At 39.1% G+C, this 22,723-nt stretch overlaps 3 protein-coding genes and 1 long non-coding RNA gene across 7 annotated transcripts; all 4 read left to right on the forward strand.

Annotated features, from left to right (window-relative positions):
• Positions 1–5,393: 5,393 nt before the first annotated feature.
• otc (ornithine transcarbamylase) lies at positions 5,394–9,205 on the forward strand. The gene is made up of 10 exons (XM_027031071.3): positions 5,394–5,641; positions 5,816–5,954; positions 6,139–6,220; positions 6,399–6,486; positions 6,626–6,779; positions 6,872–6,994; positions 7,169–7,222; positions 7,587–7,736; positions 8,640–8,777; positions 8,915–9,205. Exons 1-10 carry the CDS (start codon positions 5,571–5,573, stop codon positions 8,972–8,974), a joined length of 1,059 nt encoding a protein of 352 aa, XP_026886872.2. The 5' UTR covers positions 5,394–5,570; the 3' UTR covers positions 8,975–9,205.
• A 2,064-nt stretch (positions 9,206–11,269) lies between these two features.
• mid1ip1a (MID1 interacting protein 1a) lies at positions 11,270–12,473 on the forward strand. The gene has a single exon (XM_027031072.3). The coding sequence runs from the start codon at positions 11,407–11,409 to the stop codon at positions 11,869–11,871; it is 465 nt and encodes a 154-aa protein (XP_026886873.1). The 5' UTR covers positions 11,270–11,406; the 3' UTR covers positions 11,872–12,473.
• Positions 12,474–14,174: 1,701 nt separating this feature from the next.
• On the forward strand, positions 14,175–20,069 carry si:dkey-100n23.5 (cyclic AMP receptor-like protein A). Of its 4 annotated transcripts, none has more exons than XM_027031060.3 (13): positions 14,175–14,671; positions 15,963–16,015; positions 16,131–16,185; positions 16,424–16,480; positions 17,080–17,140; positions 17,390–17,477; positions 17,569–17,658; positions 17,763–17,801; positions 18,361–18,439; positions 18,867–18,914; positions 19,032–19,114; positions 19,202–19,343; positions 19,431–20,069. In XM_027031060.3, exons 3-13 carry the CDS (start codon positions 16,138–16,140, stop codon positions 19,587–19,589), a joined length of 894 nt encoding a protein of 297 aa, XP_026886861.2. In that variant the 5' UTR covers positions 14,175–14,671; positions 15,963–16,015; positions 16,131–16,137; the 3' UTR covers positions 19,590–20,069. The 4 variants fall into 4 exon arrangements, with proteins under 4 accessions (XP_026886861.2, XP_081577060.1, XP_026886860.2 ...); XM_081720934.1 differs by having other exon boundaries at positions 14,175–14,370; XM_027031059.3 differs by having other exon boundaries at positions 14,175–14,366.
• Positions 20,070–20,414: 345 nt separating this feature from the next.
• LOC113590772 (uncharacterized) lies at positions 20,415–21,825 on the forward strand. Its single transcript, XR_003412127.3, has 4 exons — positions 20,415–20,587; positions 20,913–21,005; positions 21,116–21,257; positions 21,611–21,825. It is a non-coding gene; the product is annotated as an uncharacterized LOC113590772 (long non-coding RNA).
• The last annotated feature ends 898 nt before the right edge of the window (positions 21,826–22,723 follow it).

A 22,723-nucleotide genomic window follows, 5' to 3' on the forward strand; every position in this document is an offset into this window, starting at 1 on the left:
AGGCCTGACCTTAACTTGGTCATTCTAACACGAACGTGTAAAGCGTACTCAATACCTCTATTTGTCTGTATTTTACTACTGGAAAAAATTTTAATATTCAAAGTTAATGCCCTTCGCCTCCATTTTTTTTATCAGAACAGCAAGAATATTCCTAGAATATAGCCTACTACTGAATAGTAACTGAAAAAAAGTTTATTTTCTTTCATTTTAATTTATTTGTCTTATAAACAACATACTCTTTCAAACACATTATAAAATAGTTTGCCTAAATACTGCACTCAGAAATTGCAGTTTAGCTAAAATGATGTTAAACACATTGTGACTGTAAAATCTCGTCAGTGATGCCTCTTGGTCACAGATTGGTCATCAGTGTTGATACCAAATTATTCCTATGGAGAACCTAGTGAAGGTCTCAGTCTGGAAGCACAGCGTTGATACTGAATTATTCCTATAGAGAACCTAGTGAAGGTCTCAGTCTTCCTCTTCCCCGGCTCTCCAAAAACCGTATCTAATTTTTTCATTCTTGTTCTCTCTCTTTTTGTCTTCTTCTTTGGCCTGTGCTATTTATCTCCTTCATCCTCTGCTTCTTTCTGTTCTTTTTCTCCAAGTTTCAAGTTCAAGTTTCAAGTTTGGTTTATTCGTCACATACATAGTCATACACAGTATAACTCGCAGTGAAATGGTGGCGAGTGCTCTGTGTAAACTGAGGAAAAGAAAACAGGGGTGCATAGAGAAATATAGATATTCTATATATGTGAAATATATATATGCAAAGAGAAAAATATATATATTCTATGTATGTACAAAATATATTATCAATGTATGTACAATATATGTATATTATGATTATATACACAATGTACAATGTATATGGTTGTGTATATATGTACACAATCTACAGAATGTACAGACCCATTTCGTAGAATAACATATTTACAGTTGTTGTGTTACAAGGTAATTGAATATATATATATATATATATATATATATATATATATATATATATATATATATATATATATATATATATATATATATATATATATATATATATATATATATATATATATATATATACACACAGATATACAGTTATGTTACATGGTGGTGGTGGTCCCCACAGTTTATCAGTTTCCCTGATTCAGGGCCCGAATGGCCTGTGGGAAGAAGCTCCTCTTCAGTCTCTCTGTCTTGGTCTTCAGGGAGCGAAAGCGCCTCCCTGACCTCAACAGAGAGAAGAGTCTATTGTTGGGATGGGTGGGGTCCTTCACAATCCTCCTGGCCTTCGTCTGGCACCGCTTGTAGTAGATGGTCTGCAGGTCAGGAAGTTCCGTGTGAGTGATGCGCTCTGCTGAACGCACTACCCTTTGGAGTGCTTGTCTGTCCTGCTTGGTGCTATTCCCAAACCAGACTGTGATGTTCCCCATGAGGATGCTCTCGATAGTGCAGGTGTAGAAGTTCCGCAGTACCTTGGAGGGCAGTTTGAAGTCTCTTAGGCATCTGAGGTGGTAAAGACGTTGACGAGCCTTCTTTGCCAGGGAGTTGGTATGGCGGGACCAGGACAGGTCCTGCGAGATGTGAACACCAAGTTACCTGAAACTATCTACTCTCTCCACCGTGGTTCCACTGATCCTCACAGGTTGGTAGTGCTGCTCCTGCTTCTTGCTGCAATCCACGATCAGCTCTTTTGTCTTACTGACGTTTAGGAGGAGATTATTTTCCTGGCACCAGTTTTCCAGGTGTTTAATCTCCTCCAGGTAGGCCCTCTCGTCGTTGTCCGAGATCAGACCCATGACAACGGTGTCGTCAGCAAACTTGACAATGATGGTGGAGCTGGAAGTGGCTGTGCAGTCGTAGGTGTACAGTAAGTAGAGCAGGGGGCTTAGGACACAACCCTGAGCAGCTCCAGTGCTGAGGGTGAGGGTGGATGAGGCACAGTTGCCCACCCGTACTGATTGTGGTCTGTCTGTTAGGAAGTTGGAGATCCAGTCGCACAGGGATGTATGCAGTCCTAGATCCTCCAACTTAGTAGTGAGTAGGGAGGGGATGATAGTGTTAAATGCTGAACTGTAGTCAACAAACAGCATTTTAACATAATTTCCCCTCCCTTCGTCCAGGTGAGTCAGTGTAGTGTGGAGCAGATGTGCAATTGCATCGTCAGTGGAGCGGTTGTGGCGGTATGCAAACTGCAGTGGGTCCATGGAGGCTGGCAGTGAAGATGTGATGAAGTCTCTGACTAGCTTTTCAAAGCACTTCATCACGACTGATGTGAGGGCAACAGGGCGGTAGTCATTGAGGTCGGAGGGTCGAGGTTTCTTCGGGACGGGGACGATGGTGGTTCGCTTGAAGCTGGACGGGACGATACCGAGTGTCAGGGAGAGATCCATGATGTTCTGTTCCTCTTGACCTTTTGTGGCTTCACTTGCCACGCCTTTGTCATCCTCTTTCTCACTCTGGTCCTTTCTTCTCCCACCTCTTCACACTCTTCCTTTCCCTTTTTGCGCTTTCCTTCTTCCCCATCTGTTCTTCTTCATCCTTCCTTTATCTCCTGATCCTTTTCTCATACCTTCACCCTCGCCCTCCTCCTTGTCATCTTCTGACACCTTGCTCTGGCTCTCCCCGTCTTGGTTCTCTTCCTCTTTTGTCACCTCAAATCTCTTTTCCTTCAGCCTTTCCTTGCCCTTGTACCGCCACCTCACTGTCTCCTCACCTCACCCATCTCGCCTTTATCCACCTCACACAATTGCTTCCTCTGTTTGTCCCTTTATTCTCATTCTCCTCCTCTCCTCATTCACTTCGTTTCCATTCTGTTCTCCTCCGCTCTTTCATTATGTCCACTTTGTCCATCATCACTGCCCCACTCTTCTTCTCCTGCAAAACACTTTTTTCTTTCTCTTCTGTTCCTCTGCCACCTGTTCCTCTTTCTTTTTTTTTCTCCATCTGAATTATGACATTTTTCATGTTTTCCCTTAGAGTCATCTTCTGCACCACTCTCATTTTCTTTCAGGCAGCAAAGAAAGAGGGCAGGGACATGCATCTGCCTTTCTTAAGACTTATTAAATGCATTTAGCTCAGTGCTGCATAACCTCTTATGGAAAGCATCCGGATTCTTCCAGGTACCAGATAAGATTACTAGGTTGGTTAAAGCGTATTTTGAGGCTATTCAGTTTTGTTTTAATACTGGAGAGTTTGTTACGTCTTAGCAGAGATTGGAAATTGGCATAATGGCTGACTGCACCTTTTCACCATTAGCATTTGCAGTGGCGATAACTAGGGCCTCAAAGTGGGTTGTAGGTGGGGAGAGGCTACGGGGAAAGCCTCTGGTTACCTCCAAATAGGGATTATATGGGTGACATGATGACACTGACAACACTGATAGCTTTAGTGACTAGGGAGCCCAGGATTGATTTGTGTTGGAAATTGCTTGTAGGTCAAATCCATGTGGAACTGGCAGCACTGAGTATGTATGATGCCAATGGGTGTGTATTAAGTCCATGTTATGTCTCGTTGGTGTGTGTGTATGTGTGCTTGTCTCTCTTGATCGCCCCCCCAATCAGTTATGTGTCACACCTGTCCTTTCGTATCGTTCTTGTTAGTGTATGTATTTAAGGTCCTGTTCTGTGCTTGTCCTTTGTTGGTGTTTGACCCTGTATATGTTGTGTTGCAGCTTCCCCATTTGTGCTTGAGACTATGTATTGCTTGTCACATTTTTATACTGTTATCGCTCAGTGTTTTCTTGATTTCATTTTTGTTTTGTTTTCAATAAACATCTGTGTGCAAATGACGGTTAAGACTGAACTTCAGCTGGAGAGCCCAACAAACTACTAGGCTTGATTTCTTGTACACTCAGATGCAAATTTCATTTTGAACTGAAGAAGTATTTGCATCATGATAGACTGTATCTGCTCTATTTTTGATCTCTCTATTTCCCCAGAAGTACTGCTTCACTATTCATTGCACTGATTTCCTCCATTTCACTGGAAGAATTGTTTTGTCTTTTGGTTTACAGTTTTTTATATTGAGTAGGTTGTAGCACTGACTTCTTCATTTTGTCTCCCATGTGTGGCATTATCGTTTGATCTCTGCTTTCTGATCTTCGACTTTTTTTGTTTCAAAATTTGTTTCAAAATCAAATATGTAAGTTATGGCCACAAAGCTACTGGCCATTTTGATAACTCATCCTCTCAATCTACTATCCTGATAAGCTGATTTGCATAGAGACTTGCAATAGATTCTGCCATTATTGCATAACCTTTATTTTGAAGGACCTTTTTAAATCTAAATGCCATTGTATATACATCATCCTTGTTTAAGTATAAAAGTGGAACAAACCTTTGACACACATGCATACAACAGCTTGACATATTATCCAGTAGTAATTAATTTATCTGTTAAACAGCCATTAACTGAACAGTGGGGGAAAAGGGACCAAATCTTCCCGGGGGGCAGGGAATTCATCAACTCATGGGATTAAATTTATTATTATTATTATTATTATTATTATTATTATTATTAGTAGTAGTAGTAGTAGTAGTAGTAGTAATAGTAGTAGTAGTAGTGTTACACTCCTGGACTGCTGCAGTGTGCTCCTGGTCCAGTTCGGGATATGGGGCTGTCTGTGCACCTCGTTGCTGGCCTCGCCCTTCTATGAGTGATCGCTGTGGCTTATATAAGGACCCTACAGGAAGAAGATGGTGGCTTGCCCATTCTTGTATTGGTGGTGATTTGTGAGTTTGCCTTGCCCTGCCCCACCCAGCCCCTCGTTAACTTGAGCATGTGTAGGTCTGTTTGTGAGCATTCCCTGTGTTTTGTTTATGATTGTGATCCCTGTGATAGATGAAAGGTTTTGGTGTATAGTTACTGAAGTTATTCAGTGTTTGTGTGTGTGTATATGTACCATTTAAACACACAAAATTTTGCTTCATCTGCCCATTCAGTCCAGTGATTAATCATTCCACATACCATCCTGTTACCAGTATTTTCAGTGCTGTTGCGACCTCACTGCCTAGACAGGGTCGTAACATTAGTGGTGGTGGTGGTGGTGGTGTAGTAAGAGACTAATAAAGTATAATTATCATATAACCAGAAATCTATATAGTTATAATTGGCTTATTTTCATCAAAAAATAATTTTTTTCCACTTCATATAATGACACTTTTAGTAAAATATTACTAATTTCTAGAATTAGTTACAGATGAACATCGTGGCAGTAGTAGCCACACCACCGCCAAGCTGCCCCTGCTGTGCCCCCGAGCAAGGCAACGCGTGACGTCCAAACGAAAAGAGACAGTTTCACAGGTTACGGTTAATTTCTTTTCCCCCCGTTTTGCTTGAAGTTTAAACTGAACTGTTCACAAATGTTTTACGTTTTGAGAAAAAAACAAACAAACCAGTTTTGGTTTATTTGTTCAAATATTACAAATAACGTTAAATAAGTGAGGTTTGTCGTCGTGTCCCGAGCGCTGACTTTTGGTTCGTTGTGGTGACGTCGCGTGGGCGCATACCGCGCGTACGGGCTGAAGAGGGCGACACGTTCCGGCTGTAGCATAAGCAGCAATTCAACAGCTATAATGTTGGCTTTCAGGAGTACGTTTCTCCACGGTGTTAAAACTGTCCAGTACAGCCAGGCGAAGAGCTTTATGTAAGTCTCCGTAAAATGTCACCTCTGTTTTGTATGAGCTATCTAGGCCCTTGTTGCTAGATAGCTTGTCTTATTTATAGTTAGCTAGCTAGCGTGATTACATTGCGCAGATAAGCTTATGGTCGTAAGTTAGATATCGCTACCTAACAAATGAACTGTCATTTATGGTACTAGTGTAGGGAGAGGATGTTTAGGTTCCGTCAACTTAAAAGGACGGAGTTTTCTAACACTGAAAGACTTCAACCCTGACGAGATTAAACACATCCTGTGGATGTCTGCGGATCTGAAGCATCGAATCAAGCACGAGGGACAGGTATTTTATGTCTCCACCATTTTATGTCTCCACCATTCTAGTTTGATTACAAATCGACCTGTCATTTAGATAATGTGAAACAAGACAGTCCACCGCATAGGTGTAACTACGCGAATCTGTTTACTTCATTTAATATAAAAACATTTTGTTTTTGCTAGTAATTTGTTTCTTTTTATGTTTTTAGTATCTTCCTCTGCTGCAAGGCAAATCTATTGCTATGATATTTGAGAAGAGAAGCACTAGGACTCGTATGTCTACTGAAACAGGTGCAAATGAGAAGTATGTGTGTTTGGCTGTGGTTGGGTTTATGCGTGAGAAAGTAACAAATGGACCACATGGTCACTGAGCAGACTGGATACTCAACACAGCAAACTAATGTAAAAAACAAACTTTCTTTTTTCTCTTTTTCTTTCTTTCTTTGTGTGCGTGCGTGTGTGTGTTCAGGGTTCTCTCTTTTGGGAGGTCATCCATGTTTCCTTACCCCTCAAGATATTCATCTGGGAGTCAATGAAAGTATTAAAGATACAGCCAGGTCTGAAAAGACCCTAATGCATATGTTCATATATGTGATGCACATTCTCTCACACGCATCAGACCTATATAGCATTTCTCCTAGCAACAAATACTGTCTTGTCCACATATTGTCTAAAATCAGGGTATGGTTGTTGCAGTGTCCTCTCTGGCCTGACGGATATGGTGTTGGCCCGGGTGTACAGTCATTCTACCCTGGAGCAGCTGGATAAGGAAGCATCTATACCAATCATCAATGGCCTCTCTGACCTTTATCATCCTATACAGATATTGGCTGACCTTCTCACACTACAGGTACATACAGCTACCCACGGAGTTGCACAGTGTACACTCACATTTGTACTTTGAGTGGGTTGGTGCCCTCACCCTCTGCTCTCTTATTATAGGAGCACTATGGATCTCTGAGGGGCCTTACAGTGGCTTGGATAGGTGATGGTAACAATATTCTGCACTCCCTCATGATGTCATTGGCCAAGCTGGGTGTCAATCTAAGAATAGCCACACCAAAGGTCTGCTTCTAACCTGACTGAGCTATTGAGTGTTTCTTTCTGTACAGGCGTGTGTGCGTGCATGTGTGCATGTCTGTCTATGTGCACAAACACATGTAATAGCCAGTAGATTAAAATTATTCAAGCTTTATTCATAATGTATTTAAGTTTTGATCTTTTTACTTTTCTCTTCAGGGTTATGAGCCAGATGCTAGCATCACACGAGAAGCACAGCATCTCTTTAAGCAGGTGTGACTTAAATGGTCTGATTCAGAGTGTGTGCCCCCCCCGTGCAGTTGCTTACATACTGACTGGTTTGCTATTTTACAAACCCACAAATTTTCAGTTCCCAGTGCCTGCTAAAAGTACACTTCTTCCAAATCACAAATTAAAACTGTACTTTTCAGTTACATGTAACTAAGTTCAAGCAGTCTCTGTTACAATCTATTCTGTCTAGTATTGTTTATTCTAAAAACAATATATTATGGTAACAATTAATAGGTAATATTTACACTTATACCACATTTTGTAGTCACTACTTATACCTATGTGTAAAAAAAACCCAAAAAACCCTATGCTTTTAAACATGGTATTGATATGTTGTGTACTTTAGTTTGGTACAGAGCTGCAGTTATTCTCAGAGCCACTTGAGGCAGCACGGGGCAGTAATGTTCTAGTGACTGACACCTGGGTCAGTATGGGTCAGGAAGAAGAGAAGACGAAGAGGCTTAAAGATTTCCAAGGTTACCAGATCACTATGCAGGTACCTAGTCTGTGCTCATGCTTTCCTGTTTCTCTTTTGTGGGCCAATTTGTATATTCATTGAGTGTGGATTACTGCTGACTGTGTTGGATACGCTTAGACAAGGGCATTTTTGCCTGAGCACTCCTAACACAAGTTTGATAATCCAAATGAAATTGCTTGAAGAGAGCTCTGGTGGGACAGGTTCAGACATAAAGTTTCATCTGTCTCTCATCTGATCCCCTCTTGGCTTTTTACCATCAGTAATTTTCTATCAACCAGAGTCAACTCCAGCATTACAAAAGCATCTCCCTCTCTTTCTGTTCTGTGTTGATAGTAGGGTGGCAGATTACAAATCAAATCACAAAGTAAAATATTTCTAGACATAATAATTGTGACTAAGTGACTTCTACTTCTCTCTCCCTTACACACACACACACACACACACACACGTTTCTGTGAGGGAAGATAACATAAAATTAGGCCTTCCAGAACACACACACACACACATATGTGTGTGTGTTTGTAAACAAACTGGAGTTTGTGCTCTGTGGTCTATTCCATTCTGTTGACCTCAGCAAAATCTCTCTCTCTCTCTCTATCTCTGTCTATTTTTTGCACATTATGTAGAGTCTCATCCAGTTTATAAGAAAAACATAATGCAATTTAATATTTCTTATTTCAACCTTTAAAACTGGTCATAGTTGATGTTGTTGGATAGCTGTTTCTTGGAAAGGGTTGGAAAGGGTTTCTTTTGCTATATGGTTAGTTATCAGCAGAAGAAGGCATTTGGGATTCACAAAGTAAATGTCCTCTGAAGGATTTTCTTCCAGCTGCCTGGATTTTCTAATTTGTCCAACCCAACATGTAGAATTGGTTAGTGAAATCAGCTGAGTGACAGGGCTTGTCCACCTCTGGTTCTCAGACCGGAAGAGTGGCCTCTCCTGATTGGACATTCCTGCACTGTCTCCCAAGGAAACTGGAGGAAGTGGATGATGAGGTTTTCTACTCACCACACTCACTGGTATTCCCAGAGGCAGAGAACCGCAAGTGGACTATCATGGTAAAGATTGTGTGTGTGTGTGTGTGTGTGTGTGTGTGTGTGTGTGTGTGTGTGTGTGTGTGTGTGTGTGTGTGTGTGTGTGTTTGTGCATCCTCATGTTTTTGCACTGTTACCCAATTCTGCCCTTTTCTCTGTAGGGCCTGATGGCATGCATCTTAACTGACTACACACCCGAGACCCCTAAACTTAAACTGTAATGCTTCAGAACATAATTGAACTTCAGAACATGCAAGAAACATCAGAGCCCTGGTCAAAGTCTGAAATCATTACAAAATTTCAGTAGTCCTTCCACCTAACCTAACCACTCTAATTGACATTTTATTTCACCAGTGCAATGTCTGTACTGAATCTCATAGTTTCTGTTGTATTACATTTCGGAAATGTAGTATTTCAGCTTGAAAATCCAAAAATAAAAAAGTTCTGTTTTATTTCCTCATTGATTATTTAATTCATTCATTCATTTAAATGAAACCTTGGTCTTATGCTTGGAAAAACTGAACCCAAATTCTTTAGTTGTCATTTTCTCTTTAACCTATAGGGTTAGCAATCAGCACACTAGGTAGAGCGATATAAAGGCTCTTGGTATGGAAGATTTTAGGACAGGTGGTCTAGGTTACATCATGTCTATCATAAATGTGTGTGAATTTTTATAAAGTTCCTCTTAGGTTTTCCATACCTTTTCTGTAGTGATAAGGGGAACAATGTTGATTAAACATTCTGCTGTCTTTTGCTATATTTCCTCTGTTAAAATTTAAACTTTAGAAGCAAACTATTCCAAGTAATCACTTAATTCGATCTGTTTTTCTGACCAGTTCCTTGTTTTTTAAGTATGTATTCCAGCAGCAAGTACTCCCATATTATTGATCTTGCAATAACTAATTGTGTCTGTGAGGATGAATTATCATGCTATAATGTCACTGTATAGCATGATAATTGAGGAAGTGAGTATGACTGATGGTATTTTTGAATCCTAAAATGGAAAATGTATTACTGATAGTGGTAACATGCACCTTTTGTCTCTGCATCTCTATATTTCAGCAAATATTAGTTACATCTGAAATGTGCTTTCCTTCAAAATGGGGAGAGCTGATCCATGTTCAGGGGTTCAGTATTCCTGCTTTGAAATGAAGGCTACATTAACATTGGCAAAAGCTGTGCTACAAGTATGAGAGAGGGAGGGATCGAATAAAGAAAGAAACGGGAGGAGCACTGAAAAGGTGAAGTAGTGTAGCAGGTTTTTTTTTGTTTGTTTTTGGTTTTTTTCGTCCTTTGAGGCATTCTCATCATTCCAGAAACTTCTCAAAGAGACTCAGTATGTGCTTAAATTCTTTTTACACTGAAACATGCCATGGTCTGGCCTTGTCTCCTTTAGACACTCATGGCAATCTATAGTGGTCATAAATAAACTGTATGATCATACATGACCTCAAAAGAACATGCACCAAGCAAAACAAATAAAAAGCAGAAAGTGCATGCTTAAAAATATTGCTACAAATAATTTATTATTGAAATTATCTCAGCACACTGGATAGTAGTTTATGTTCTGACCCAAAACTGAATAGAAGCTGTTCATTTTTTGAGAATGAGTGATTAATTAGATTCAGGTACCCTTATGTCTAGGTCATAGGCCTTAATCTTAATTTTGTGTTTTCTTTCAAGTAGCTTCTTGAATAGGCCTAATTGTGGTACAGAAATTCAAAGGTTATTTCACCATTGCTTCCCTGCCCTTACTTTGTGTTCTGCACTGCTTTCTTATAAGATAAATATACAACTTCAATTATTTCCCCTCCTTCCTTTAAGTTGATAAATGTCTTAACTCATAAACCTGGGAAAGAATAATTGCATTTTATAAATGTAACGTTTTGGCAGAGATGAACAAATTTTTGGATTGCTTCTTCTTTTCTCATACAAACAAACAAATAAACAAAAAAACCTTAAGGCATAAAAGAAAGTCATCATAAGATTTACTCCAGTCAACAGCTAGTCAGTCCAAATGTTTCTGGGCTATAGGGAAAACAATTAGGTCCGGCCCCTACGTGAAACTACGGGCGTTTTATAGGTTTGTCTAAATTGTTGCACCATAGTTTGTATTAATATTCGCGAATTGTGCAAGTTCCTTTCAAGCACCTCCTTTCCGCTTATTACGGGAGCATATCAGTAATCGTGATGTCTTAATGGGCAGAAAAAAACAAAAACTTTAATTTCTGAATGTCCGTTTTGCATACAGACGTGACCCGTGTGTATTTTTAAAGACGTAAACATTGCGTATTCGTAGTTAATGAAATCCTGGTAATAAAAAAAATGTATACGAGGTAAATCTCAAAATATAGCAGTTAGTAAATGCGTTACTTTCTATTCCTTCATAGTTTCAGTAAACCTTGTTGGTGGGATGAGTGAGTATGTAGTTTGCTAATGCCCGGAATCCGGCAAGGCCGGGCAACCTGGACCAACAAGTTTTTGCCAACACGCCCTCTGACGAAACCATAAAAGGTTCTGGTGGGAGGTGGAAGTCAGAGGAAGCAAACGCCAAAGAGACGAGAGAGATACTGAACTGCCCAGAAGAGCGCGGGCTGACTCCCTCGAAATAATCCCTTTTTTAATATTCAACTTTCTCAAAACGTCTGCAGAAATGATGCAGATGCCTGAGCTTCACATCCCGAGGAACTCTCTGTTCACGGCCATGAACCGCTTCATCGGTGCCGTCAACAACATGGACCAGACGGTAATGGTGCCAAGCCTGTTGAGAGACGTGCCACTCGAAGATGACAAGCGGCAGCGCCAGAGCCAAGAGCCTGGCAGCTACTTGCGGGACGCTGAGGCGGATATGTACACCTACTACACGCAGCTCAAGTCTATCCGCAACGAAATTGAATGGGGCGTCGTCCGCGTTGAGGAGAAGAGGCCCAAGGAGAAATCCTTTGTTGCTACGGAGACGCTGCACACAGAGCCTGAAAGCGAAGACGTGGATTTGGAGCAGCTCTTGCAGTATCATCTCAAGGGGCTCCACTGCGTGCTGAACAAGCTCACCAGCCAAGCCAACAACCTGACAAACCGTTACAAGCAGGAGATCGGCATTGCAGGCTGGGGCCAGTGAGCCCGCGTGCTCTCGGTAGCGAATATGACCCATTTCAGGGACTGCGAAAAAATCGAACGTCTAAAGACTGACGTCTTGACATTAATTGCGAAAGGACTGTTCAAGTATTTCATGTGGTGTTGATTTTAATATTAACCAAAACGGTCGTGGTTATGTCACATATTTGCACAATTTCCGTTCTGTAACAACTGAAATGATATGTATAAGCATTGGTATGCAGGTGGGACCTGTTGGATTTTTAAACATTCTCTTCCGATGCTGAGAGTGGACAGAAGACTGCTTCTGGTCTTATGATGTTAGCGCTCTCTGACGACCTGTCAACGCTACGGAATGAGTTTAATATATCTTATGAGTTTAATATATTTATTTTTTATTGTTTAGGCAGAAAGTTAGTTTGATAGAGAAGGCTTGGATAAATTCCATACCAGTGATCTGAAACTAACTGAATCGATGAACAGGAATGCCTTGATATGCTCAAATATTGTGAGTTATGAAGGGTTCCTTGAGACTCTGTTACCACTTTGTTGTTTGTTTGTCCAAAGAATTTGACATTATTTTTATACCTGAAATTATTTTATTGTAAAATAAAAAAACCTCTGTAAGATGAGTGTTAAGCTTATAACTCCTTGCTCATTTATAAGTGCATTTAAAAAGGTAACTATTCACCTACAAGAAACAAATCATTTATAAATTATGGCATGTTTGGAATTCAAGCTACCATAATTACTTGTTGGGGTGTGTGCACTGGCAGTAACATGCTGGTGTCTGAAACTTGGAAGACATGTTGTTGTAAGTAAAGTAGATTATCATAAAGAAGGGAAATGCAGCAATCAGACTGAACCCAAAATCCAACAGTTTGTTATATAATTAATGATTAAATGAACTTTAGAACAAACTGTAAGTATCACCAGATGATGTTCTCAAATACTGAAAGATTGGGAAGGCTACTTCCCTACAATTCACAGTCCTGTACATAAACAGCAGATTTTGGTAGCTCAGTGGTTAAGGTACTTGACTAGTACTCAGAAGGTTAGTTCAAGTCTCACCACTGCCAGGTTACCCCTGAGCAAGACCCTTGACCCCCAATTGCTCAAGTTATGTTCAGTCAGAATTACAAGTCACTTTGGATAAAAGCATCAGCTAGAATGTAAATATACATTTTCCACTTTTTAAAACAGGTTTACAGTTACAGGTTACATTTTATACATTTGTAGCTAACTATATATAATTCAATCTTAGATTAAAGAACCCACTAGTGAGTTCACCAACATCCAATGCCCTGGGGGGGGGGGTATTTCACAAAGTATATTGTGTTATCCGGATAACGACACTAAATCATAATAGCACCTTCTAGAAAAGTCCATGTTCCAGATTTCACATCAATGTTGTCGCCTCCCCAGCCACTTAGGCTCGCCACTATTTTTGTTGACAGAAGAATCTCGAAGAACAATCCCAGAATGAATGATGATCCAATAGATGTGGGGCATCCAATAGTGTAAGGGCATACAGCCCCCCCAGGGACAAAATTGTTTGCGAAATATTATGTATATTATGAAAAAACATCTTACAGAAAAAAAAGGCAAAGAACATTGATTTAATACGCTACGAAATGTTATGCTATGCTCAGATTATGCTTTAGAGCACGCATTGCATTTCACATGGAAAATCGCAAACTAAGAATGAAACAAAACCATAGAAGGTAGTTCTGGGGAAAACCATCAAAGATACCAAATATCTGGTAGTCTGTGCATGAAAGATGTCAGAATGACGTGTTATAATATGATATAACTATTCATGTACAGCAAACATGCCTGCCTTTAGATCTATGAGTTCATTCCTTCCATTCTGTCACTTTATATAGTTATATTTGTACTTTCTAAATTAATTCGTGAATTTACATTTAATACAAAGGTCATTACATTGTTATGCAAATACAATACATATAACTATTGTTTATTATTGTGTGTACTTATTATAAATAATAAAAGGAACAATTTTGCTTATCTGTAAAGTGCTTAAACGTTAGGAGTTTCTAGTGGTCCACAGAGAGTGAAACTATTTGATTTACTCTTTAGTCTTATGTTGTGACAGAAACCAGTTCACTCTCTAGTGAGATAACCGCCCAGTCGCAGTAACTCGGACGCCATCCATCACCACCTCGAAAGAAAATAATTGGCAAAAGAGAATCATGTAAACATTCTGATAAAGATAATTCCACCAGTTTTCTCAGACCTATCATTTGTCTCTCCAGCCCCAGCAGGACTCAGCTTACTGGCGTTTCGTATTTTTGACCATTCCCGCACACGGTACTTGTCAGTGTGGATCGTTGTGAGCTCCTCTGGTTTGCGTGAATCCACACCAAAACGTTAGCTAGCTAGCTAAATGTCCAGTTAGTAGAGTGAATAAGTATGGAAAATGATCACCCAGTACAGACAGACGATAACAATAGTTCCCGCTGCCCTTTCTTCAGCGCAGACTCAGATGACTATCGATGTGTAAGTAAGTTAGGTTAGCTGTCTATCTAACAAGTTCATGTTCATTCAGCCCCTAGCTGTGGTGGCTAGAGTTCGCTAGCTAGGTTGCTAGACAAACACATCATCGAATATTTGTAGATTTGTTGAGATGTGATGAATTCATGGATACAATTCCGTAGCTGTGTAACTTTATTTGGCTAGTAAGGTGCTGTGTGGATTTGAGTATTTACAATGTGATTACAAAATAACACGAAGTATAACTCAGGTTAGCTAACTAACGCTAACGAGATGCAAACAGCTGTGCTTGGCCAACTGCTGTGCGAAAGGTAAGGTTAGCCTACTAGCTAGCTGGCTAGCAAACGTTCACAGGGGACACGATGAAAATATCTGCGTTAACACGCTGACGGTGTTGTTACTGGTGCCAGTTTGGCTGTTGTTGTCAGTGCTTCTCACTCCAACGACTAAAAATAGTAACGTTACATCGAGTAGCTGCCAATTGTCGCTGGCTAGCCCGTTGTGTTGGAGAGGTATGCAAAATATAACGTGTTTGTTATATGCCCCGTCTGCGTTTTAAGATGAATGATTAATGGCCTGTGATGCATATTGTGCCCTACGTGACTGGCAGTCAGGGTCACAACTGGAGGAAACTCAACATTGTTCAACATTCTTGCTGCTTGAGCAGCACAAACGAGAGTTATCAACTCTCCATCAGTGGATTCTGATAAGGAAGTAGATATGGTTGCAACAATTTCTTGTGTTACCTGATGCTGCCCATGGGGAATCTGTAGACATTTAGCGTTAATGATTCAGTGTTCTGAAGTGTTGGGCTTGAGAAAGACGCTATATAAATGTAACTAATAATAATAACAATAATAACATACTCATGCATACAAATGGCATTTATGTCAGGTGTTAATACATGTACAATAAATCTCAAAAGAGATTGCATTTTTGTTACAATCTCCCTGAGTTACCTGATAGACATTCCTAGTACTTATGCAGAGCCTGGTGTGCCTTAAAATGTATTCCAGAGTACATTGCTTTTAGACAGAAAGATTGAGAAGCAGCATCTTCCCAGGAGTTGTGGCCTCTATTACAGCTCAGTGACTGATACCCTCTTCTCCTACAGACTGTCATTTCACATTCTTCACTTCTCACAAATTTAAATAATTACACATTCAATGTAATTTAGTCTAGAGTTGTAATGTTATACTTCTTTATATACATAATACCTGCTATGCAAAAATTAAAATGTATCACTTCACACATTCTGCATATTTAAAAAAAAAATTAGACTGTAACTGATACCACTATTCAATTGGCTCATAATGCCTTCTTGTAATTGCACAGCCTCTAATTCAGTGTTTTCTTCTGTAATTTTACTTTTTCATTGTCTATACTGCCACTTATGTAAATTTGGAAATATATATATTGCTGTCTTTGGGGAGCTGTCATACAAAAGTTTGTTGTACATAAGTATAATCACAATAAAGGCTCTTACTTACTTAAAAGCAGTCATAAGAGGTGATCCTTTCTCTGCAAGGTATAGGTGCCATCTTCTTCTGTTTTATGTCCAGTTACTGTTTGTTTAATGCCGATGTTTATTTTTCTTTACAGGATGTGATTCTTGTTGTGAAAAGAGCCACTGGAACCTTTTCTCTGGTTGCATGGTAGCTAGCATATTCAGTTCTGCCGGCAGTCTTACTGCTGGCAGGCTTATTCATCTTGAGACATGCAATGAGTTTTGTTTGGGGTAATTGTTAATATTCTTGCTCCTCTCTACAGCCTTTTTATGTTGTTTGTAATATGGCTTCTTCGACGATACAACTCCTTGGCTCAGGTATTATATGTATTAAGTTTTAGAAAATACAGTCCCATCCATGTCATCTCGTTACTGTGTTTTCCTTCACCGTTCTATGCCTTTCAGTGTTCTTTTAGTGGGCTGTCTTGTAGTATAATTTAAATGAGTCATTACTGTGTAAATGCAGTATACATTGCTTCCCTTTCAATAAGATACAAAAGATGTGTTCTCTAATATTTGTCTTTAATTCTTCAGTCACTGTATGTTCTGGTTTCAGAAAATGATACTCAGTTTGACGGTAGCAGCTTTCTTTGACAGTGTTGCATATGTAATGGTGAGTGATTCAGATTAATCAATGTGTGAGAACAAGGCCCTTAATGTGTTTATCAGTTCTCTGGTGCTTAATTATCAATTTAAACAAATGGAAAGAAATGATATATAAATAAAATTACAAAGCAGTTTAATCTATTGACATAAGCATAAGAAGAAAGAATGTTTATAACAAAGTTATAGGTCATAACTGAAGAAAAATTTAAAAAGGAAACCTGGTTTTTCCTTAAATTCTCAAGCAGGGGGCCAGTTTTTAGCACAGCAACATACCAAATGATTTTGAAAGCATATATCGAATTACATAGCACAGCAACTTATTGAATCCATAACACCTGCACTAAAACACACTATGCTATTGATGTTGTCTTTGTAGTACACTGATCATTTTGGTGTGGCAAACTTCTTTTATGGCCCTTGCAGTTTTAAGCCATAGACTGCTGACAATGCCTCTTATACCATAAGATTATTTTTCTTTTCTCAGTATACTCCTCAACCCTCAAATTTTTAAAGATTTGCACAGTCCCTAAAAATGTAAATTTTCTTATAGAATAGAATGAAATAATTTAATCTCTTTTAAGTTACTCTTCTTTTTCCTGTCTACAGGGAGAATCTCACCCAGAGGGTACTCTTTGTGATTTACAGGCCTGGTGGTTAACATATTTTGGTGAGTTTGTGTTTGTGTTACATTGACGTGTTACACTGTCTTTTAGCTACAGTTTTTGAAGTCCTCTCTGATATCAAATCAAATGTATTTATATAGCGCTTTTTAGAACAGTTGTTGTCACAAAGCAGCTTTACAGGTGTATGGTCAGCCCACTTTTTTGTGTCAGCTGTAAATGCATTCCTGATGTTATGAGGTGGCTGTGTTATGGGTGTGATTTGGCTGTGTTATAGTTGTGGTTGTCTGTTGCAGACTGGAGTGCACTGGTCTGGGTATGTCTTATCACTCTAAATCTTTATCTGAACCTGGTCAAGGAGATCAGAACTGAACATTATGAGATGTGAGAAACACACACACAAACACACACACACACACAAGCACATATTTACACATACTTTGCTCAATGTTCCTAAATTAACTTTGTCTTTCAGACCATACCATGTAGTTGCTTGGGGGGTCCCTCTCTTTATGTCAGTTCTTCCCCTGTTGAATGGATACTATGGTCCTGCTGGAGCTTGGTGGTGAGTTACTAATGGCCTACAAACTCAGACTCCAGCAGCAGTGTTAGAATGCTGTTCATTCCTTTTTCTGCTCTCCTACCCTTCATTTTCTCTTGCTGAAATAGTTGGATAACAGGGGATCGTGTTGCTTGGAGGTTCGGCATGTAAGTAACAGCTAGATCATTTTTGTCAAGATTGTGATTTGTTTTAGTTTGATGATAAAGGTTTTGTATTTATTTGTTTTTTTGTTTTTTTGCACTGCAGTGTATATTTTTAAGATTACTGAATCTCCATGAAAAATGTCTTGTGCACATTTGTGATGTAAGAGTGGTATATTTTGTAAATGTATGAATTTTGTGGCTGAAACTGTGGGTTGTATCATCCACTCCAGTTTATAAGAGAAGCACTTAGCGCTGACTTGCTTGAATGTCAGGAATTCTTTCTCTTCATGCGCTCCATTTTCCAAAGTGAAACTTTGTCATACAGAAACATATCTGATTTGTGATTGCTTATCCGAGAATCTTTAGAGGTAATGTCAGGGTGACTCTGGCATTCTTTAACTTTTGTGCGGTTTTTGAGCCTGTTTACTGGCTTGAAGAGGTCAGTGAGCACGCAGTTGTTCACCTGCGTCTGTTTTATGGTGTTTAACCTGTAGCACCTTGTGTGATTGACTTCATTGCTTCTTAATGTCTATGTGAAATGCTCCATTTTTTTCTTCTTCAGATGGTACGTTCCACTCTTTACCCTCATATTCCTCATGATCTGCTGTTATGCACGCATCATCTCTGTGGCCAATGAGCGGGTGAGTCAGTTAGTGGTGTGAGTGTGAAATCGCTTGCCCCAACCACAAAATAAAAGTGCCCATGAAGTCACAGCTGAGATTTATTTGATTTCATTTTATATATATTCTGGCACACTATGAAGCACTACTTTTGTGCAACATTGATGTCAGGCTGGGATGACTTAGTGAGATACAGTCCCTGTGCTCGTTTGTCTTCTGTTGACATGCAAGAGTGATGCACAACAGTGAAGCTTTCCAACATTATGCTTAACCATAGTTTTTGCAATGCGCACACATGAGGGTCTACATGCACACTGATATTCCAAATATGGACCTATACAAGAGCTCAGTTGATTATTATATAACGTAAAGAAGTGATAACATTGTACTAACATAATATGTTTTTATATATCTTAGACAGTCGTATGTGTATGGTATTATGTCACAGATGCAGTCCTGGCTTGGCACTTTTAACCCAGAGAGGGAGAGAAGGAAGGTAAGTGTGTGTTTGTGTGTATTTATCTAAAATTAAAAAAAAATTAAAAACATTGGTAATCAGTCTCATTAATACACCAAGATATCAATAATCATTAAATTTCCCTTTCTCTTGTAGGTGTCACTTGCTGAGGAAATCCGACCTCTGAAATGGTATCCTTCAGTGTATCTGTTGGTTTCTCTCTTTCCCCTCTTAAATCGGTAAGTTTGAACAAATATATATACATTCTCTAAGAGCAGAGTGTAACTTTGATTGTGTCTGCTTACACCAGTGTTGTGTGCTCGTAGGCTGCATAATGCTGTGTTCCCTGGTCAGCCTGTATTCTCCCTCACATTGCTGCACGTGCTCAGTGCCCCTCTCCATGGCCTGGCCAACGCACTTGTCTTCGGCAGAGACACCTGGAGTCAGCTCAGCAACACAGGGTTCAAAGTAATGTGTACACACACACACACACACACACACACACACCTACACTCTGGTATACATTCTGGCTGATCGTATGTAATTGTTATTCAGCTGGCACTTCAGTCCCGACTGTGTGACAGCACGCGAATTGGCGAGTATCACCCAGCCAATGTGAGATACACAGTGGGGCTCGAGTCAGAGTCGGACGATGAGGATAACAATGTCCTTTTCTACAGCCCTGACATGAGTCTGAAAGACAGAGGACCCTGAATGTCTGAATGTTCTTTTTTGTATGTGTATGTATCCATATGTATGTGAGTGAGTGCATTTTCCTTAATCTTCTTGTCGTTTTGAAAGCTCTTCATTTATGCAAGATTTATTTCAGTATTATTAAAAAAGGAAATGGGTTGGGAAATTTGAGAAAACTGTGTTTACACTTTGAAAATGTACTCTCTCAATCTTCCAATCCCAAAGCAAAACACAGTAATAGACATGGTATTGTAGATATGTAAATTGTGGTAATGAAGAGTGCTTTAAGTGAATATTCTCAGTGGTAGTGAATTTGTTGTCATTTAGGGATTTTTATTTTGTTGTGTACAGATTTCTGTTTATAATCTTTTGTGCATTTGGTGTAATTGACTGCTGTTATGTTTTGGTGAGCATGTTTTATTTATGGAAATGTATAAAATGTATTCTATATTTTTGTACTGGTTGCAAATAATCTGAATTAAAAATATTCATAAATACTGATCCCTGTTTCCTTCTGTCTCTATCTTTCTTTCGTTAGTCAGCCGAAGCCACTGTGTATGGTATAGTCATTTGAGAGGAGTTAATATCAAAATAATTACAGCGGGTGAGCTCGATCAATTAATCATGCTCTCTTTTTTAAACGTTTTATAGTTGTGAGTAATCTCTCTCTTTCTCGCCCTCTGTGTGTCTACAATAATTATATAAGTTATGTACATTTATGTGTTTGTCGGTCAAAAAGATCTGATTGGTTAGTATTGCGAGTCCAAATAGTCCAGAAGCAATTGGCTGAGAGGTGGACGCCTACGTGGGATGAAACCAAAGTGTAGTTCGTGTATGGTTTCATTGCAACCATGTGGTCTGTGGTGACAACAACGTCGACAACCCGGAAAACAAGCTAGAACGTCACAGTACGGATCGTCTCCTTGGAAGTTCTAGATTTATTGTCTCCTCGTGTTGGGTACGAAACGATCCGTAGGGGGACCTGTGGGGTTTCACAATGGTGTGACTTCTGATAAATGGTAAGTCTGTTTTTATTGTTCAGGCTTTGAAAAATCATATAAAGTGGCATTACGTCCAAATCTCACCGCAAGGTACAGAGTAATTAATGTGAAATGGAAAGAAAAAAGAAACAACACAAATAAAAAGGTCACTGCCTGGCCACGCACTTCCTTATTGCTCGTCACGTCGACTTTTTAACGTTTAATGAACGTTTTAAACGTTATAACGAAAAGGTATCATGCATACAGGGTGGGACTCGTCGTAGATCCCACATTACCTGTTATACAGTATTTTAATGTAGGTGAGAGTATAGTGTTGGTGACACTAAACTGTACTCCTTCACAGCCGGCACCTATGTGGTGCAAAAGATCTCCACCTTCCTCAGAGGACGGGAACAAAAGGAACAGCCTGTCCTTACACCATGTAGCCTGGCACAAGGTATTGAATAAACTATTGTGTGTTGTTGTATATTGTATATATCTATATTTAGATTAGTTTGGGTTAATTGAAAATGTTTAACCAGGAAATTTACTCTGTGTGTGCATCAGTTAAAAATAAGGAGCGTGTGAGTCAGAAGCAGTTAATGACCGAGGCGATATCAGCCTCAGACCCAGAAGATGGCTCATGCTCTGCTCCACAAACGACGACTGCAATAAAGAAATTTGACTCCTGAGGTTAAAGGTCATGCAGGTGCACAACTGGCTGCTATGCCTTTGAAGTTCGATCCTTACTTTAAAGACAATTTGAAATCAAATGAACATTTAAAAAAACTTTTTGTCAGGTCCTTTGTCATATTAAGCACAGTTCATGGTGATATCATTTAAGAGACAAAATTCTTGTTTCTCAGATGTTTTTGGACAAAGTGTAGTGACATCTGTGTGCCTCTAAATTGCCTCTGATGTTTTACTGACTCAATTTTAGTTTTGAAATGCCAACTAATTAAATGCCTGTTGATGGAAGCATTCAAGTTTCGCCCTGCACGACTGATGGATATTGGGCATCCTCTTTCTGTTTCTTTAATTCTCTCTCTCTCTCTCTCTCAGCTGTAGAGTATGATGGTCTGTTCATCAACCTCTTACTCAGGGACTGTGCAGACTTGAGATTTTCCTCCAGCTGTACCATCTGTTTCCTTAACAAATTGATCCATTAAAAAATACTATTCAATGTTATCGATATCGCCAACACTTTTACAATAAAGACTTAAAATGTGTTAAAATGACTAAAATGCAACCTTAAAATAAAATACTTTTCTTCTTGAGCACAGGCTGTTTAATTATATTCATTTCATTCTGCTTTTCTGTGAATGTGAGTATTTGGGCACTTCCTCTGTATTCATCTATATGTATTCCAATTATCTGCATTTTGTGTAAATGTCCTTTTGTAATCGTAGTGAGTAAGTAAGTCATTTCATTTCAAAAATATCTTTACTAATTTCCAGACAGTGCATTGTTGTTGGGGGGTGAGACTGTAACCATTTTCAAGTTATATATACATTTATTTCTGCCAGCTGCTAGTAGAATTTGTAATAAATACTTATTGTTTTGCATAGATTTTGGAATCGGGACAAAAATACAGAACAAAAGATATTTCTGATATATCAGAATTAAGGAGGTCTTAAATTGTTGATTGAATATTATCCCAAAATTATGGAATAGTAGGGCAAGTCTAAAATGTATGAAAGTAGTTAGCCATTGCTTCTCCACAGCATCTCCAGCAAAGTTTTATATTTTATGCATCTGGTTTGTATAGCTTTAAATCTTGCGGTGACAAACAATCTCACCAGATTCTTCAAACAGAATTCCCAGGCTGCGAAGCTGAGTTGCTAAGTAGTGTTCTCTGTTTGAGACACATAAAACTAGTCCTGTTTAATCACCAATTGAACATTAATTTCTTTCTACTATTTTTGTTATATAGTGGATTGACCTTTCAGTGTTTGAAGACATCAGTCTTCTACAATTATTTGTTTTATATAATTAATTATATAACTCAATCACATTAAATTATTTACTGACCTCTTTCTAAATTTCTCTGTCAAAGCAATGCCTCACTTGTAAAAAATCTGTAAAATTAATGTTTTTCAAGGTCATATTTATCAGATAAGTATTAAAACGCTTCAAATTACCACGTCATATAATGGGGCACTATGGCTCCTCCAG

The sequence above is a fragment of the Electrophorus electricus genome, chromosome 9 (genome assembly GCF_041902795.1).
Source record: "Electrophorus electricus isolate QZ-2024a chromosome 9, ASM4190279v1, whole genome shotgun sequence".
Lineage (NCBI taxonomy): Eukaryota > Metazoa > Chordata > Actinopteri > Gymnotiformes > Gymnotidae > Electrophorus > Electrophorus electricus.

Coding starts and splice junctions, on each gene's coding strand:
- otc (XM_027031071.3), top strand. CDS start 5,571: ATGTTGGCTTTCAGGAGTACGTTTCTCCACGGTGTTAAAACTGTCCAG. Junction 7,223..7,586: donor CACAGCATCTCTTTAAGCAG/GTGTGACTTAAA, acceptor TGTGTACTTTAG/TTTGGTACAGAGCTGCAGTT. Junction 8,778..8,914: donor ACCGCAAGTGGACTATCATG/GTAAAGATTGTG, acceptor TTTTCTCTGTAG/GGCCTGATGGCATGCATCTT.
- mid1ip1a (XM_027031072.3), top strand. CDS start 11,407: ATGATGCAGATGCCTGAGCTTCACATCCCGAGGAACTCTCTGTTCACG.
- si:dkey-100n23.5 (XM_027031059.3), top strand. CDS start 14,280: ATGGAAAATGATCACCCAGTACAGACAGACGATAACAATAGTTCCCGC. Junction 17,802..18,360: donor GTTGCTTGGAGGTTCGGCAT/GTAAGTAACAGC, acceptor TTTCTTCTTCAG/ATGGTACGTTCCACTCTTTA. Junction 19,115..19,201: donor CTCTTTCCCCTCTTAAATCG/GTAAGTTTGAAC, acceptor GTGTGCTCGTAG/GCTGCATAATGCTGTGTTCC.